The 17480-nt window shown below is 43.4% G+C and overlaps 1 protein-coding gene across 2 annotated transcripts in view; it reads left to right on the top strand.

The window, feature by feature from the left end:
• REV3L (REV3 like, DNA directed polymerase zeta catalytic subunit) overlaps nt 1–17480 on the top strand; it is a 422230-nt gene that overhangs the window by 345583 nt on the left and 59167 nt on the right. For both annotated transcript variants that reach the window (XM_082249080.1, XM_082249081.1), the window contains 5 exons: nt 3126–3235; nt 4108–4222; nt 6827–6964; nt 7797–7987; nt 13917–14163. In XM_082249080.1, the coding sequence (XP_082105206.1) occupies nt 3126–3235; nt 4108–4222; nt 6827–6964; nt 7797–7987; nt 13917–14163 (801 nt within the window). The remainder of the gene's footprint in view (nt 1–3125; nt 3236–4107; nt 4223–6826; nt 6965–7796; nt 7988–13916; nt 14164–17480) is intronic.

Raw genomic sequence — 17480 nt, 5'->3', positions numbered from 1 at the left:
ATAGACCAGACCCAAGTGGCATGGTAGCCCTCGTAAGATTATCAACATGACCCTGGCATCAACAAAACTTGTCTGCTAACGTGTTTTAACCACTTGCCGCCTGCTGCAAGTATATATACTGCAGCGGTCAGCCCCATGCAGGCAAAGCGACGTACCGGTATGTCACTTGCCTGAGAGCCAATAGGGGGCGAGCGCGCGCGCCGCCAGAGGCGCGCTCCCGCCCTTGCTCGTTTACAGACCCCCCCCTCGCGTGTGAGCGGCGAACCCGATGTCCGCCACTCACGATCGTCGGATGGAGAGGGAGAAAGGCAGGCGGCTAATGTAAACACAGCCGTCTGTCAACACAGCCGTCTGTCATTCTCCCCTGTGTAACAGCACAGATCATACGGTCCTGCTATGTAGGACCGTTGATCTCTGCTGTTACATTACAAGCCACATCCCTGCACAGTAAGAAACACGCCCCTAGGGACACTCTTAACCCCTCCTTCTCTAATAAAGTTAACCCCTTCCCTGCCAGTGTCATTTTTACAGTAACAGTGCATATGTATAGGATTTATTACTGTAGTAATGTCATTGGTAACCCCAAAAGTGTCAGAAATGTCAGTCAGGGGTCCGATCTGTCCGCCGCAATGTCGCAGTCCCGCAAAAAAAAAATCGCAGATCGCCGCCATTATCGTTAAAAAAAAAAAAAACAATAAAAATGACAAAAATCTTTCCCTTAGTTAGTAAACGCAATAACTTTTGCGCAAACCAATCAAAATACGCTTATTGTGATTTTTTTTTTTTTTTTTTTTTTTTTTTTTTTACCAAACATATGTAGCAGAAAACAAATTGGCCTAAAATGTTAAAAAATGTTGATTTTTACATTTTTTTTTTTTTGGCAATTTCATATAAAAAATGTGAAAAATCTTGTTATTTTTGCAAAATTGTTGCTCTTTTTTTGTTTATAGCACATGATGAAAAAAATCGCACAGGTGATCCAACACCACCAAAAGAAAGCTCTGTTTGTGGGAAAAAAAGGACGCCAATTTCGTTTGGGTACAGCGTCGCACGACCGCGCAATTGTCCGTTAAAGTCACGCAGTGCCGAATCGCAAAATACCCCCTGGTCAGGAAGGGGGTAAAATCTTCCGGGGCTTAAGTGGTTAAGCAATTGACCCACTTGATCACTTATAGCCATGTCTTGTGTACTATATATGCTTTTTTCTGCCTTTTTTATAGTATGTTCATTGAGCTTCTTTGTCATTATTTTCACAGTTCTTGCTCACATTTGTTTTTACAACAATGTGCAAGGGTCTGCATTTGTGTAAGAACCTTTTAATACTTGTCCGTTTTTTCATGCAGTAAAAAAACGAGTTTTACTGCCTTAAATTGTTTTCAAGTACAAATCCTATTATTATACTCCCTTTATCCGCTTCTGCTTCACATCTATACATCTATCTAGGTACACTTTGAAAACATCAGATCTGAATGGGGAAAAATATCATGCTCTGGATATCTATACTGATATGAACTGGGTAATGTGTTAGGAACAAAAGGATGCTACATTGGTTGATGGAAATTAAAATTATCAACTGTACTACAGAGGGCTCATTTCAAAGATTCCCCCGAAAATCAAAGTGAAAAAATGATGCAGCAGGCTAGTCCTTTTTGCTGAAATTTCTCTGCCTACAGCATTGTCGTGCACCAAGAGGAACCCACGACCCACTGCACAAGCATAGGGTCTGACAGTGGGTCAAGGGGTTTCATTCCAATACCTAATGCCTGTAGAGGTCCGTGCGTCCCTCCATGGCTATGCCTCCCCAGACCATCACTGATCCACGACCAAACTGGTCATGCTGAACAATGTTACAGGCAGCACAATGTTCTCGATGGCTTCTCCAGAACCTTTCACATCTGTCACAAGTGCTCAGGGTGAACCTGCTCTCATCTTTTAAAAGCACAGGGCGCCAGTGGCGGACCTGCCAATTCTGGTGTTCAATAGCAAATGCCAATCGAGCTTCATGGTGCTGGGCAGTGAGCACAAGGCCAACTAGAGAACATTGGGCTCTCGGGCCACCCTCATGAAGTCTGTTTTCGATTGGTCAGAGGCATTCACACCAGTGGCCTGCTGGAGGTCATTTTGTAGAGCTATGGCAGTGCTCATGATGTTCCTCCTTGCACTTAGGAGCAGATACTGGTCCTGCTGGTGGGTTAAGGACCTTCTACGGCCCTGTCCAGCTCCCCTAGGGTTACTGCCTGTCTTCTAGAATCTCCTCCATGCTCTTGAGACTGTGCTGGGGGACACCACAAACCTTCTGGCAATGGCACGTATTGATGTGCCATCCTGGAGAATTTGGACTGCCTGTGCAACCTCTATAGGGTCCAGGTATCGCCTCATGCTACCAGTAGTAGCACTGACCCTAGCCAAATGCAAAACCAGTGAAAAAAAAAAGTCAGAAAGATAAGTCGGGGAAAAAAAAGTCAGTGGCCACTACCTTCAAAACCATTCCCGTTTTGGAGGTTGTCTCTGTTGTCCATCTAGTGCACCTGTTTTTAATTTCATTAAAACTAAGGCAGCTAAAACTGATTAACAACCCCCTCTGCTACCTAACTGACCACATCAATATCCCATGAGTTTAATTGACTTAATGCTATACTCTGATTAAAAAGTGTTCCTTTCGTTTTTTTGAGAAGTGTATAAAGGCCTATTCACACCTGTGTACAAATGGGTGTAAATTGGGCATTTACTCTAGCACTAAAGCCAAGTACACACCGGCCGAATGTCGTGCGGCATCGCCAGAAGCCGGCCATTCTGTCTATGGGGCATGACCGAAAAAGGTCTGCCGTTTGGCTCCCGATCAGCGCTGTTATCCAGTGGCTGAGAGCGCAGACCAAAGTGTTCTGTCGGGGGGGGGGGGGGAGCGCCCCCCTGTCAGAACACAAAAGCACAGCAGGAGAGATCGCTGTACCAACATTGGATTTTTAGTATAGCAGCTCCTCCTGAGCTGTCAGTTTTTTTCTTGTGTACCAGGCTTTACTGTTAAACAGTTGGAAGAAAAAAAGTTGCAGGTTGAGAAACTTCAATTTTTTTTTTTATGATCACAATCCTTATGCATAGCTGACATATTTAATGTTTGTTATTAGGTTGGAGACAGTATTGTCCACAAAGCTCGAGAGACCTTGGAGCGTGCTATAAAGCTTGTCAACAGCACTAAGAAGTGGGGAGCCAGAGTGGTGTATGGTGACACTGACAGGTATCAGTTGTTTATTGATCCATGGTTCTAGGCTAGTTCTATGAACAGCCCTTTCCTTATACAAATACGTTTTATATTTTGCAGCGAAGTCTTTTGACATCCAGACATCTTTTACAGGACTATGCAACAGTTTTAAAGCTAATCTAATGCCATTAAAAAAACATTACATTGAAGTTGCAGCTGTTTTGTCTAGGGTAGTGTGGGAAAGAGAATTACTGTCAGGTTTTTGAATTAGAAGAGAAGTATGGCCAAAGCTTTTTTGACCATACTTCTCTTGTGGGTTGCAGGAATGCACCTACTTTTGAAATCCTGGAGTCCAGAATCAGCTGACAGAGGGCTAAAGATTGCTGTCGGCTAACATTAAAGAGTGGCTCCTTGATCTGGAAGCATCCCGAATATACTGTCAGGATCCACCCAGCTCTCTGACAGCTTGCTTTAGCCGAAGCCAGCTGTGCCAGTTCTCTCTCCAGCCCAGCACTCCAGCGAACACTGGAGGGGCAGAGCGGAGAGCAGTGACTCACAGTCACTGCTCTCTGTTATGAGAAGACCAAGATGTGAGCGATCAGCGTCACGTGAGCACTCAGTTCTTGGTCTGTGTCAGTGGGGGACAGCCGCAGCATAACAGCGAGTATTATTATATAGGATTTATATAGCGCCGATAGTTTACGCAGCGCTTTACAACTTGAGGGTAGACAGTACAAATACAATACACTTTAATACAGTAGGAATCAGAGGGTCCTGCGCATTAGAGCTTACAATCTGAGAGTATGAATACTTGTTTATTTCAAACTTCTCCTTTTAAAGTACACTGTTGATCTACCTTTTACGTGTGTTTTCCAATTTGTTTTTACATGTACTTTTTGTATTTCTAGCATGTTTGTGCTGCTAAAAGGGGCTACCAAAGAACAGTCCTTCAAGATTGGTCAAGAAATTGCTGAGGCGGTCACTGCCACAAATCCAAAACCAGTCAAACTAAAGTTTGAAAAGGTATCTGAACAATATTTGTCATTTTAAAGCTTTCTTTTCCTTTTGTCACCATAGGCACATTTTTATTGTGTATTAACGTTCATCAACAGAATAAAACGATATGAAATACTTGCAGTAATAGTGTGTGACCCCGTGGAAAGAGATGGGTAAACATTGACCATCATTCATAGTCCGAAAAGGTGGTATAAGACCCCCAAAGAGTAAAGGCCTACCTTCAAAAGGGATGTTAAGCAGATATTTTTTCCTTACCCATGATTGCGATACTACATAGAGTTGTGGGCATGCTTTATTTAATGATGATGCTGGCTCAGAATTGCACAACCAAACATGTATACCCATGTTAAAATAGTTGTACAGTACAGGATACAGGCTGTGTATTCATAGACCCTGGTTTATATGCTCGTACCTTTTAGGTGATTGGACACTGGCAAAGCTTTTGAGGACATGTCACTGGGTGACTCCTCTAAAACCCCACACCACTCCATGACGACTCCTTTTTTGCTAGTGTCCTAAGGTGATGTCTCCCTTACAGAGCATTCACACTTAGCCTAAAAAACACTTTTTTTTAACCTATGGATTCTTCAGTCAACACTTTGCTGTCTTCTAATAAAACAATAAGATGCAATGCTTCCAGATTACTGCAACCTTGGTAAAACCTTGGGAATCATACCCAGACCCTACCCAGTGGGGGACAGCCTGTAATGCTATTTCGGGCACTGAATCCTGCATGAACGCATACCTCTGTACTTTGTGTAACTCGTGTAGCTAGCTGCAGGGTGCTATACAAGTCCATTCCTATGCAACGCAGACTCTGAAGACCCCTCCAATGGGTATGCCCACTATGATGGGTTATGCATGGACGCTATATAGGGCCCAGTGTCGTGGACAAGTAAGATAGGGTCATCCTGTTTTTCTGACTGTTGCTGTAAAAAACGAGTTTGTAATGTATTCACATCAGTGTTAACTTTTCCAACTTGGTGTTAAAACTCAGCCACTCAGACTTCATTCACTAGTGGTTTACCAGGTGATACATAACACTATTGGTTTCACACTTTACTACCACTTCCGCCTAGAGCCCTATAAGGGACTCTAGCACTTCCTTCTGCCCTTTTGCCACATGGACTTCACCACAGGACGGTCTACACCTGGGTTGCTGTGTTTTTCTCCGAACACACTTACCCTGTATCCTACTATGTAAGTACCCCACAGGGAACTATTGTTGTCCATGGATATGGCTAAAGGGGAGCCACAGAAAAAACTCAGGTGAACATTTGCAATGCCAATGGCCCGCACAAAAATTAACAAACACGGAGCAGGACCCTATTTTTAACACCAGTCTCTGCATCCATCTGTAGTTCTATTTACCCAGCAATTGGCCTATCTAATAAAGGAAGATTTTTCTGCAACTACAGGTATGTCACCATTTCTCAGACAATTGACTGCTTTGTTTACAGCCATCTTTGTCCTGTGCTCCAAAATGCCAGGCTCCTTCTCCGGATACATTGTCTCTACCTAAGTTGGATCTCCATGTGCCCGATCTAGAAGAAGCAAACATAAAAGGAAATGAAGAGGATCTGGAAGCAGTGTTATTGGAGGATCTGAAAGATTTTTTACCCTCAAACTCTTATACACGTGAAGTTGTATCTTATATGCTTGCCAATGTGGATATGCTCACTTCTGCTGTGCGCAAAAGCCTCTGTATTGACCGCTTTCTTTTCTCACATCAACAAAAAACCTGTCTGAGGACAGACCAATTTTCGAGAATGCCCTGAACTATCTTTTGTCTCCGCGAATAGTTGTGCCTGTTCCCGCCACTTACAAGACAGGTTCAAAGGATTCTATTCAGATTTGTTAACGGTATTGAAACCCAACGAGTACATTCATCCCATTCTGCACCTAAAATCTCTCAACAAAAATGTTAGATTCCAAAATGTGCATGGAATCCGCAAGTCGGTTATTGTATCTCTGAAATAAGGGCAGTACCTGGCATCTATAGGCTGCCAAGATGCCTATCTGCAAATTCCCATTTATCCACCTCTTTACTGCTTTCAATGGTTTAACAGGTACTTGTTCCTACTTGCAGCTGAGTACGCCACGGCGAACTCAGCTTGAAGTTTGTCCCCTCTCTTCCTTCACCCGCAGCCAGCCTAATCACAGAGCGAAGCATGCTTGGCACATGCACTATAAAGAATCGGCTGTAATGCTTCACTACCTCTTTCCCTTACTGGAGATGGCAGTGGCAGCACCCGATAGCCAATTGAAAATTGGCTTGGGTAAGGACACCGCTGGATTCCTGAACAGGTAAGTATCCTAATATTAAAAGTCAGCAGCTACAGTATTTGTACAGTCAGCAGCTACAGAATGGAGCTCCTCTTTAAGATGTTATGCAAACCTGGAGGGATACAGTATACTCCTGAATTTCCTGAATTACTATGAATTGCTAAAGTTGTCAGTAGCTGGTCGGAAGGTGTTTTCTGCGAGGTTCTTAGCTCTCTTTTATTAACCCACAGGAGTGCCAGATCCATGACAGGCCCTGAAAAATACTTCTATTTAGATGAATGAAAGAAAAAAGTGTCCTCTTAATTAAGTCCTTTTGTTTTGCAGGTTTATCTCCCTTGTGTATTACAAACCAAGAAAAGGTATGTGGGTTATATGTATGAAACTCTTGATCAGAAGGATCCTGTCTTTGATGCAAAAGGCATAGAGACTGTACGAAGAGATGCATGTCCAGCGGTTGGTAAGGTAAGTAAAAGAATGAATACTGTTCTGCATAGCTATACTATGCAGATTGTAATACAGTTTATCAGGATCTGACAGTAACCTGATGCTATAATTTTCATATACATATGTGAAAACATGCCAGATAAACTTTTTTTCTGATGACTTGCTTAGTAAGCCATAATTTCTCTGTGTAGAAAAGTAGGAAGGTGCATGCTATAGGTGAGGTAGGAAGGGGCAGGCAAGCATACTATATCATGTGCTAAACTCGCAACAGACCCAGATTTGGCTTTGAGAGATGAGTAGGCTTCCTATAATGCTTTACTTTGTACTTGCAGTTCCTTTTCCTCCAACAGTCTATTTAAATAGTAATATATTACAGAAATATGGGCTAGTAGACACTGGATAAGGTGTAATCTGACCAGCAGCTGTTGTATTTTTGTAAGATCGGAAACAAAGAAAGTAGGTCTGCTAAGCTCTGTTTAAAACTGCCCTATACACAGCTCGAATTTCCCCCATTTGATGCTGAAGTGCTCAAAAATTGAACTGTTGGTGGCCCTTTCAGAACCACCTGGCTCAGCAAAACTAAAAAAAAAAGGATGCAGGTGGAAAATTGTTGGCTGAACAGTGACTGCATCCAGTCACATATAGTCACAGTTCATATATTCAACCAGCCGCAGCTTCTGTGGCTTCTCAAATAAAATACCTGGCAGTGCAGATTCCTCTATCCAGTGTCGATGAATTAATTTTTTGATTCTTTGCTGGCTTTATGTCTGTGGATAGCTTGAAGAATGTGTCCTAACACCACCCTATGTCTGTGGCTAGCTTAACAGTGTTTTTTTCTTCTTTTTCCCAGATACTTGAACGTTCAATTAAGCTACTATTCGAAACAAGAGATATAAGTCAGATCAAACAGTATGTGCAGAGACAGTGCATGAAGCTTCTGGAAGGGAAAGCCAGCATGCAGGATCTTATCTTTGCCAAGGAGTACAGAGGAAGTTTTGCTTACAGACCTGGAGCTTGTGTGCCAGCACTGGAACTAACGAGGTAAGAAAAAGTCAGAGGCCATAGCAGAAGGGCTCCATGGTGAGCTGTTCATGGTGTCAGTTTAAAGACCGGATTTTACCCTTTCGCACTAATGGTGAGCTTTAGTGGCTAAGGCAGGAAGTACCTCCAACACCAATTCTATTCTATAAGAATATTCCATATGTTTGAGCACTTTAGCTCCTGTACCTGTATACCATCTTAAAGAGTTGCTTAAAAATGTGTGAACATACACCGCTCAGCCATTACATTATGACCACTTACCATAACCCATGAAGGCATGCACCCCACTACACCTCTGAAGGTATGCTGTGGTATCTGGCACCAATCCCTCAGTATTAGTTATAAATACTCTGGGCCACCTATTGTCACATACAAACTGCCTGATGCCACTATTATGTGTCTCCACACTAAATTAAATATAGTCTTAAAATTCAGTGGCACACTGCTAAATTTGTAATATATGCTTTCAGTGTACAAAGTTCTACAAATAATAAACAGCTCAGATATTGCAATGAAAATGACTCTATTTACAATCACATCACAAATCATAATATAATAAAATGCTCTAATCAACCTTTTATACCCCCGTGTGATAATGTCTGGTGATAGTAAAACTCTACCCACTACAAAATTATAATGCAATAAGTAGATATATAAAGCCCAAGTGCAAATTAAAGGTCCATATACAGTTGTGCTCAAAAGTTTGCATACACTGACATTATTATTGAAAATATGACTGATCACGCCAAAAAACTCTTTTATTTAATGATAGTGATAATTTCAAGCCATTATCACGTAGTTGCTTTGATCCTTTTTAAATCATAATAACAGAAATCGCCCAAATGGCCCTGATCAAAAGTTTGCATACCCTGGAATGTATATCCCTGGTACAGACACACAAGGTGACACACACAGAGGTTATAAGGGCAATTAAAGGTTAATTTACTACATCTTTGGCTTTTTAAAATATAGCTAGTGTCTGTGTATTGGTTTTGGGGTGGACGCGGGCCCCTCCATGGGACGGTCGGACCTCTGGGTTCCCCTCCTTCCCGTTAGGCAGGCACCCCCCCTCATTGGTCTGGTAGTCCCTTTGGGCCCTCTGGCCATCCCCCCCATCCCTGGTGCTGTGCTGTGACGCCTAGAGTGGGGGCAGGGTGGCGGGGGGGGGGGGTGTGCCGCCAGCTGTCTGCTGTGGAGGCTCCTGCCAGGGCCCCCCTTCTTCCTGCCAGTGCCATTTTCAAAAACAGGGATCCCTCCTGGGGCCGCCATTTTCTTGTAGCCTATGTTCTTAATAGATGGCGGCCATGTTTGTGTAGTCCGGCTGCCATTTTTCGGTTGTTTGCCATTGAAAATATTAGCGTCCATGATAGTTGAGACCTCTGGGCGGCCATTTCGGCAGTGGGAGCCCCTCCTTATCCCCTGGTGCTGGCTCCTGAATCCTTTAGTTTCCTGATCGCCGTTTGTGCAGTGCAGATTCTCCTGGTAGCTGCGATGCCTGGTTTCTGCGGGGTGGTGAGTCTGGTGTGGTCCTCTCCCTCTCTACTGAGGATTGATTGATGATGCACCCTCACCCGTATCTGGGGTGGGAGGGACGTCTTCGCTGGTTCTCGGACCTGTGGAATCCCCTGATACAAATCAGGTGGGTCCACGAGATCATTCGGTCCGGCTACAAGATCAAGTTTTATTCCTACTCTCCATTAAGGTTCTTCCTTCAAAAGTGCCACTGTCCCCGGTCCGCTTACAGGCTTTTTTTGGGGCGGTGCAAGACCTTTTACTTTAAAGGGTGATGGTCCCAGTTCAGACTTCGGAACTTTTAGGGGTTTTTACGCAAACCTGTTTACAGTCCCCAAGAAGGAAGGCAAGTTGCATCCAATTCTGGACCGCAAGGCGCTGAACTGCTTTGTGTGGGTGTAGAAGTTCAAAATGGAGTCTGTTTGCATGGTGGTGGTTTGCCTCCATCAAAATCAAGGACGTTTACTTACTTTCCAATATGTGTCAGTCTCCAGCGCTTCCTCCACTTTGCTGTGGGCCGCTTCTCGGGTCTTTACGACAGTGTTGGCCCCTGGTGCTAGCATTGTTACGCCAATAGGGGATAGCGGTACTGGGCTACGTGTATGACCTCCTGCAAGCAGAGTCTCCTGCTCTGGTGGAAAACATGGAGATCACCATACCATTTTAAGGGTGTTTGGCTGGATTCTGAATTTTCACAAGTCTGCTCTGGTTCCGTCCACAAAGCTGGACTATCTGGATCTTACTCTGGACTCGGCATTAGCCGAGTGCTTCTTCCTCTGGACGAACTCCAGAAACTGCAGGCTGTAATTCGTCTCCTGCTGTCCAGGAGATGGTAATCCCTCCAGACTTGCATGCGGGGGCTGGGCCTGTTGTTGTCTACCTTTTGAGGCAGTTCCGTTTGTACAGTTCCATACGAGGTCCCTGCAAGGGAGATTCTGGCCAAATGGGACAGGAATCCACAGTCTCTGGATAATCAGATCCAGCTGAGTCGGGGGAACAAAAGAGTCCCTGATATGGTGGCTTCGTTCTTTGGCGCTTTGGCTGTGCAAATCCTTCCTCCCCTTGTTATTGGACAATGGTCACCATGGATGCCAGCCTGTGTCTGGCTGGGCAGGCGCCCTTGGCAAAATTTCTGTTCAGGGGGTCCTGACACTGAAAGTGTTCAGACCAACGATCAATGTCTTGGTACTCCGAGCGATCAGACTTTGCCTGGAACATTGGACGGATCGTCTTCAGGGTTGTCCAGTGCGCATTCAATCAGACAATGCCATGGCCGTGGCTTATGTTAATCACCAGGGGGGCACAAGAAGTGTCCTGGTGGTTCTGAAGGTAGCCAGCAGTCTAATGTGGGCAGAACGGTTCGTTCCAGCCCTCTCCGCAGTACACATTCCCGGGTTGGAAAAGGCGGATTACCTCAGTCGGCAGGCAATGGACCAAGGGAAGTGGTTACTTCATCCGAAGGTGTTTTATCAGTTGTGTCTCCGGTGGGGCAACCCCGAGGTGGCTCTATTGACGTCCCGGCTCAACAGAAAGGTGCAAAGGTTTGTGGCTCGGTCACGGGATCCTCTGGCGGATGCCACGGATGCGATGGTGGCCCTGTGGCGTCAGTATCGTCTGATTTTACGCCTTCCCTCCTCAGGCTTCTGCCAAGACTTCTATGCAGGTTCGAGGCAGAAGGGATTCCGGTCATCTTATTGGCCCCAGACTGGCCTCGCCGGACTTGGTATGCTAAACTGGTGCGGCTGGTCACCTAATTTCTTTGGATCTTCCTCTCAGGGAGGATCTGCTGTCCCAAAGACCAATCTTCCATCCTGATTTATAGTCGCTGGCTTTAAAGGCTTTGCTGTTGAATGCCAGGTGCAGATGGATAGAGATTTGTCTGAGTCAGTGATTCCAACGCTGTTAAAAGCTAGCAAATCTACTTCTAGGAAGATCTACTATTGAACGTGGAAGACGTACATTGCGTGGTGTGAATCTCTTGGGTTTGATCCTCACTCTTTTTTCGGTGGCTCGGATCTTGACCTTCCTTCCATGAGGGGTTGAGCAGAAACTGGCCTTGAGTACTATCCAGGGTCAGGTGTCCGCCCTAGAAGTCTTCTTTCAATGGCCCTTGGCCACATACTCCTTGGTGCGTACTTTTCTTCAGGAAGTTAGGCGCTTGACCCCTCCAGTGCGATCTCTGTTGCCGCCTTGGGAGCTTAATTTGGTGCTCTGTCCTCCAGAAGCCTCCTTTTGAGAATCTTCAGGAGATTCCCCTGCTTATGCTGTCCCAGAAGGTGGCCTTTTTGGTGGCTTTCACCTCTACGCCCAGGGTGTCGGAAATGGCGGCGTTACCCTGTCGCTCACCTTACTTTGTGGTTCACAGTGATAAGGTGGTTCTTCGCCCCTGTCTGTCGTTCCTTCCTCAGGTTGTCTCTGATTTTCATTTGAGTGAAGACCTTGTGTTGCCTTTTTCCTGTGTCCCAGGCCAAAACATCTGAAGGAAATTGCTTTGCATGCCTTGGATGTTGTCCAGGCGATTAGGGTGTACCTGGCAGCTACGTAGTCTTTTAGGAAATCAAACTCACTATTTGTGCTCATAGATGGGCCTTGGAAAGGGTTGTCCACTTCCTCTGCGACCATTTCCAGATGGATCAGACAGACAGTGATTCAGGCTTATTCCATCAAGGGTCAGGTTCCTCCTTTCCCTTCAAAGCGCACTCTACTCGGGTGCTCAGTGCCTCCGGGGCCTTCCGTTATCAGGCATCAGTGACACAGGTTTGCAAGGCGGCCACCTGGTTATCAGTGCACACTTTCATAAAGTTCTATAAAGTGGATGTGTTGGCATCTGCGGATGCTTTCTTTGGCCGCAAGGTTTTGCAGGCTGCTGTTTAAAGGACCTGGTCCTCTTTGAGGGTGTATTGTTTTTTTCAGGTGTGCTCCAGTTGTTTTGGTTGAGCTCCTGTTTACCTGGTTGGCTAAAGTTAGCCTTGGGAATTTTTTTTTTTTTTGCTGTTCCCACCCCTCATGTTTAACACTGCTTTGGGACATCCAAATGGTTAAGAGGATCAGGAACTGCGCAAATACCGAGTGACAAACAAAATATTGCAACAACCGTCATTTTATTTTCCAGAGTCTGCTAAATATATATATATATATATATATATATATATATATACATATAATGTTTGGGTGTTCTAAGTCATTTTCTAGCTAAAAATACTGATTTTAACTTGTAAACAACATGTGTCAGAAATAGGCTTGGTCCTTAAGTCGTTAATTACCACTTTTTATTTTTAATTTCTTGCTAAATGAAAAAAGACCAAAAATTGTGGGGGAAAAAAAGCGTTTTTCTTTCTTTCTGTTATAAAATTTTGCAAATAAATAATCTTTCTTTATAAATGTAGGCCAAAATGGATACTGCTACATTTCTTTGGTGAAAATACCCCAAATTAGTGTATTTTATGTAGTCTGTAGGTAAATTATATAGCATCTAAACTATGGTATTTATTTGAAAATCAATCAGTCCTGATGATGGATGCACTGATGGCCTATTTTCATTTCTTGAGGCCCAAAAATGCTAGAAGAGTACAAATATCCCCAAATGACCCCTTTTCGGAAAGTAGACAGTCTGAGGTAATTGGTAAGAGGCACAAGTTTTTTTAAGTTGTAATTTTTGTAACATTTTTTGGAAATTAGGAAATTTAAAAAAAAACTTTAACTTTTTTTTTTTTTATAACTTACTGTCACCAGTGCAGTACAGCTGCATTACATAACTGGTGACCGTATGCAAAAAATATTTTTTTCTATTTAATACTGTACATTTTTTTTTGGGGGGGGGGGGTTACAATTTAAATTTTTTTTAATTTAGATACTGTGATCCGAGCAGAAGTTGACCCCTTTCCCCGCAGCCTCTTGGGACACATTACAGGTCCCAGGAGACTGCAGTACCATTTAGGGCACACAGCGCAGTGGGCAGCCGGCTGTCGTCTGCCCACAGTTAAGATGAAAGCACCTGGACCCAAAGTCTGGCAAAGAGCCAAGCAGTTGAGGACAGCTGCTGAATTTTAAATTTTTGTTTACAGAGTGAAGATACTCTTTAACCTGGCTATGCACATTTTTTTTCCTTCTTCGTTCAGCCATATTCTCCAAACAAGATAGAGCTAAAAAAAAAAAAATTACAATGTATTGGAAAAAAGCAATTTTGGGTCATATTTGCTAGTTATGGTGTATTTTCCACATAATCGTTGACATATCTAAAAACTCCTTTTGTAGTATACACTCCTATTAAACACTTAATATCCTTAATACCTTGCTTTAACCTATTTTTCTTCTATATATTCATTGTAGACCGTGTATCTCATCACATATTGTAAAGCCAACATATTAGTCTTTCTAAGTTAATTTTTGTGACTTTCTCTTGCTTCTCTTTTAACAGAAAAATGGTAGCATATGATCGTCGTTCTGAGCCACGTGTTGGAGAAAGGGTGCCATATGTGATAGTGTATGGGACGCCTGGAGTACCCCTTATCCAGCTTGTAAGGCGACCCATTGATGTCCTGCAAGATCACAATTTGAGATTAAATGCAACCTACTACATCACCAAACAGATAATGCCTCCACTAAACAGGATATTTTCGCTCATTGGAGTGGATGTCTTCAGTTGGTATGATGAATTACCAAGGGTAAGCATGCATTAATGTCATTATAATGGAGCCATGGATAGTAATTAAGATTTATGTAATCAAATATTTCAGTATGCAAGGAACATAGGGTTTTGGTAATAGTAAAAGTGCAGGAGGACCAGATTAACCACTTAAGGACCGGAAGGTTTTACCCTCTTAATGACCAGGTCATTTTGTGCGATACGGCACTGCGGTACTTTAACAATTGCGCAGTCGGTCGGTGCTGTACCAAAATAATTTGTCTTTTTTTTCCCCCCACAAATAGAGTTTTCTTTTGGTGGTATTTGATCACTTCTGCAATTTTTATTTTTTTGCATTATAAACAAAAAAAGAGCGACAATTCTGAAAACAAAACAATATTTTTTACTTTCTGCTATAAAATATTCCCAATATTTTTTTTTTTTTTTAAATAACATTTTCCATAATTTTAGGCCTATATGTTTTCTGCTACATAATTTTGGTAAAAAAATATTAGCAATAAGCGTAGTTTTATTGCTTTGCGCAAAACTTCACGTCACGTCTACAAACTAGGGGAAAGATTTGTCATTTTTTTTTTTTTTTTTTACTAGTAATGGTGGTGATCAGCGATTTTTAGCTGGACTGTGACATTGCGGCAGACAGATAGGACACCGAACTGACATTTTTGACACTTTTGGGGAGACCAGTGACATTACTAAAGTAATCAGTGCTAAAAATTTGCACTGTTACTGTACTGACACAGGCAGGGAAGGGGTTAACTCCATTCGGTCTCAATAGGGAGTGATCACGGGGGCCCGGCAGACATCGCGGCTGCCGGACCCGCTTGATTGGCTCCCCTCCTAGCCAATCGGCACGTGCGCCCACACTAACTGCTACATGAAGCGACGTACATGTACGTCATTTCCTGTAACAGAGCCGACCTGCCGTAGTATAACTATGGCGGCTGGTCGGCAAGTGTTTAAAAGTATAGTGCTCCCCAAAGTTTTACTTCAGTAAGTTTCCTTAGATGGGTTAAATATTGCATGAGACTTGGTCCATGTCAGACTTTGCACTGACCCTATTTGGGTGCTGTAAAACATTTCCTATTGCTGTCTCAAAATGAATGTCTTCATACGGTATACCAGGAATCTGGGCGCCCTATGTATATTAGAGAAAGAAGAAAAGAGGACAGTGTATATTGCATTATATTTCATGGTATCTGAAAGTATAGACAACTGAATATTCTAAAACTAGCCAATATTAATTACAAAACGTTGAGAATTTTTGGAGCACATGACGACAAAATAAGCTAACTACAGATCATAGACATTTTGCAAACATGTAAAAAGTGGATTTACTCTAACTACTTTATTATTCTATCTTTATATTATTTAATCAATTGTTCACTGTCTTCTAATACAACAATAGAAGCGGTGCATCCAGACCAGTGCAACCTCTGTAAAACCTTGGGAGCCATACCTAGACCCCAAGCTGTGAGAACAGCCTGTAATGTTGCTTTGGGCACTAGATCCTGCATGGGTATTCACCTTGAGACGTTTCAAAATGCGTGTAGCTGGTTGCAGAGTGCTATACAGGTCCAGGGCTGTGCTCTATATTTATGGACCCAGACTCTTAAAACCCCTTAGGATAATTTCCACCATGATAGGCAAAACCTGGACCTAATATAGGGACCAGTAAAAATGGGGCCATGTTTGTAATCACTTTTAAGTGTAAACTTTTCAAACTTGGTGCTAAAACTCAACCATTTAAAGCTCTCCTGTGGATAACCAAGTGATACATCACATTACAGGTCCCACACTTTTTCGCCACTTCTGCCTAGAGCTCTTAATTGGGTAATAAGACACAGGTTGCTGCATATTCCTTTTTTAGACACGCTTATAAAACATTCCATACCCTACGTTGTGTACCCCACAGGGGATTCCTTATTCATTAACAAACAGAATGGGCAATTTATGACAATCGGGTCAATCTAGAAAACATTTTCACAGCTCTGAAAATTTCCAAGCTCCATATAGTGGAAAGAGTTATTTAAAAAAGTGGTATGCTCCAAAAGTTGATCTGTCATGCTCTTAGGCTCTCTTCACACTTGCAGACCTAGCTCTGCAACCTGAAAGGTGGTTCTTCCAAAGTAAAAGTTTCCAAAACCCCCCTTCCTCCAGAGCCTCTACCCAGTGCTGGGACAAGGTCATTTGGCGCCCAGGGCAAGGATGTCTAACTACGCCCCCCCCAAGTGCACTGAAGCATATGTAACATTCTATTCTGCAGTAAATTATGGGGTAACAATGATGTAAAATGTAATGCCGTGGCATCAGTGTTAAGAAGAAAATGCCCCTGTGCTGGTGGTGTCACTGTAAGGTAAAACTGCTCCTGCACTGTGGTGCCACCAAAAGGAAAAGATGCCCTTGCATCTGTAGTGTCAAAGAAGAAAGAAAATATCCGTACATCAGTGATGTCACTGGGAGGAAAGAACGCTCCTGTGTTAATAGTGTCAGTCTGAGAAGGATTGGTGATATGAACGGTAACGCGCTGGGAGGGTGAGACTTTGCATGTTCATTTGTCTAGGAGGCCCTCATTCAGGACAGCTAAAAGGCTGTGTGCTACTTTCCTCACCACATGACATAGTAGATCTGTACATCAATAGTTAAATAATATTTATTATTACCTATCCTGGCCCACACTATCTCCTTGGATAGGTACAGTGCATGGTAGAGAACGTGATATTGCAACAGTCTTCTGGGTGGCAGACATTCCATCCAACAGGCTGTCGGATTTCCCTATAAACTGATGGAAATGCAGTAATAGGCTCCATTCTCACAGGTGTTTAGCCATGGTGTGAATCCCAGTGGCAAGAATCTACTGATTCCTTCTGCTGGGTTTGACAGCTGTGGATGAATAGCTGCTGCCCCCACACCCATACACTGCAATGGCGGGCCTTCAGTGGTTATTTGCACAGATAGGGACTACCAGTGGTGATTGTGACTGAAAGTACTTTAGATGTGCTGTTTGTGGCTGGAGCCCTATTCGGCTATTATCCATTTCTGAAATCCAAAGCATCACATTACATTTATACTCAGACACCTGCCATCTCAGTGACAATAAATAGTGACATAAGTGGTACTTGTGCTTAAAGTGGTCCTGACCCCCTGACATGTCACATTTGGCATGTCATTTTTTTTTAGGGGGTGGAGAGATACCTAGTTTTGACAGGTACCTGGCTGCTCCCACTCGAGCTGCCTAGGCGGCTCGGGACGGAAGTACTCCTCTGCCCTTCCTCCCTGCAATCTTCTGGGACATGTCACAGGTCCCAGAAGATTGCCCGTCCATTCAGGACACACAGT

Source organism: Pelophylax lessonae (assembly GCF_965119305.1).
Source record: "Pelophylax lessonae genome assembly, chromosome: 3".
In the NCBI taxonomy this organism is placed as follows: domain Eukaryota; kingdom Metazoa; phylum Chordata; class Amphibia; order Anura; family Ranidae; genus Pelophylax; species Pelophylax lessonae.
Note: the sequence above shows the minus strand (reverse complement) of the source record. Positions and strands in the feature narration are given on the sequence as shown.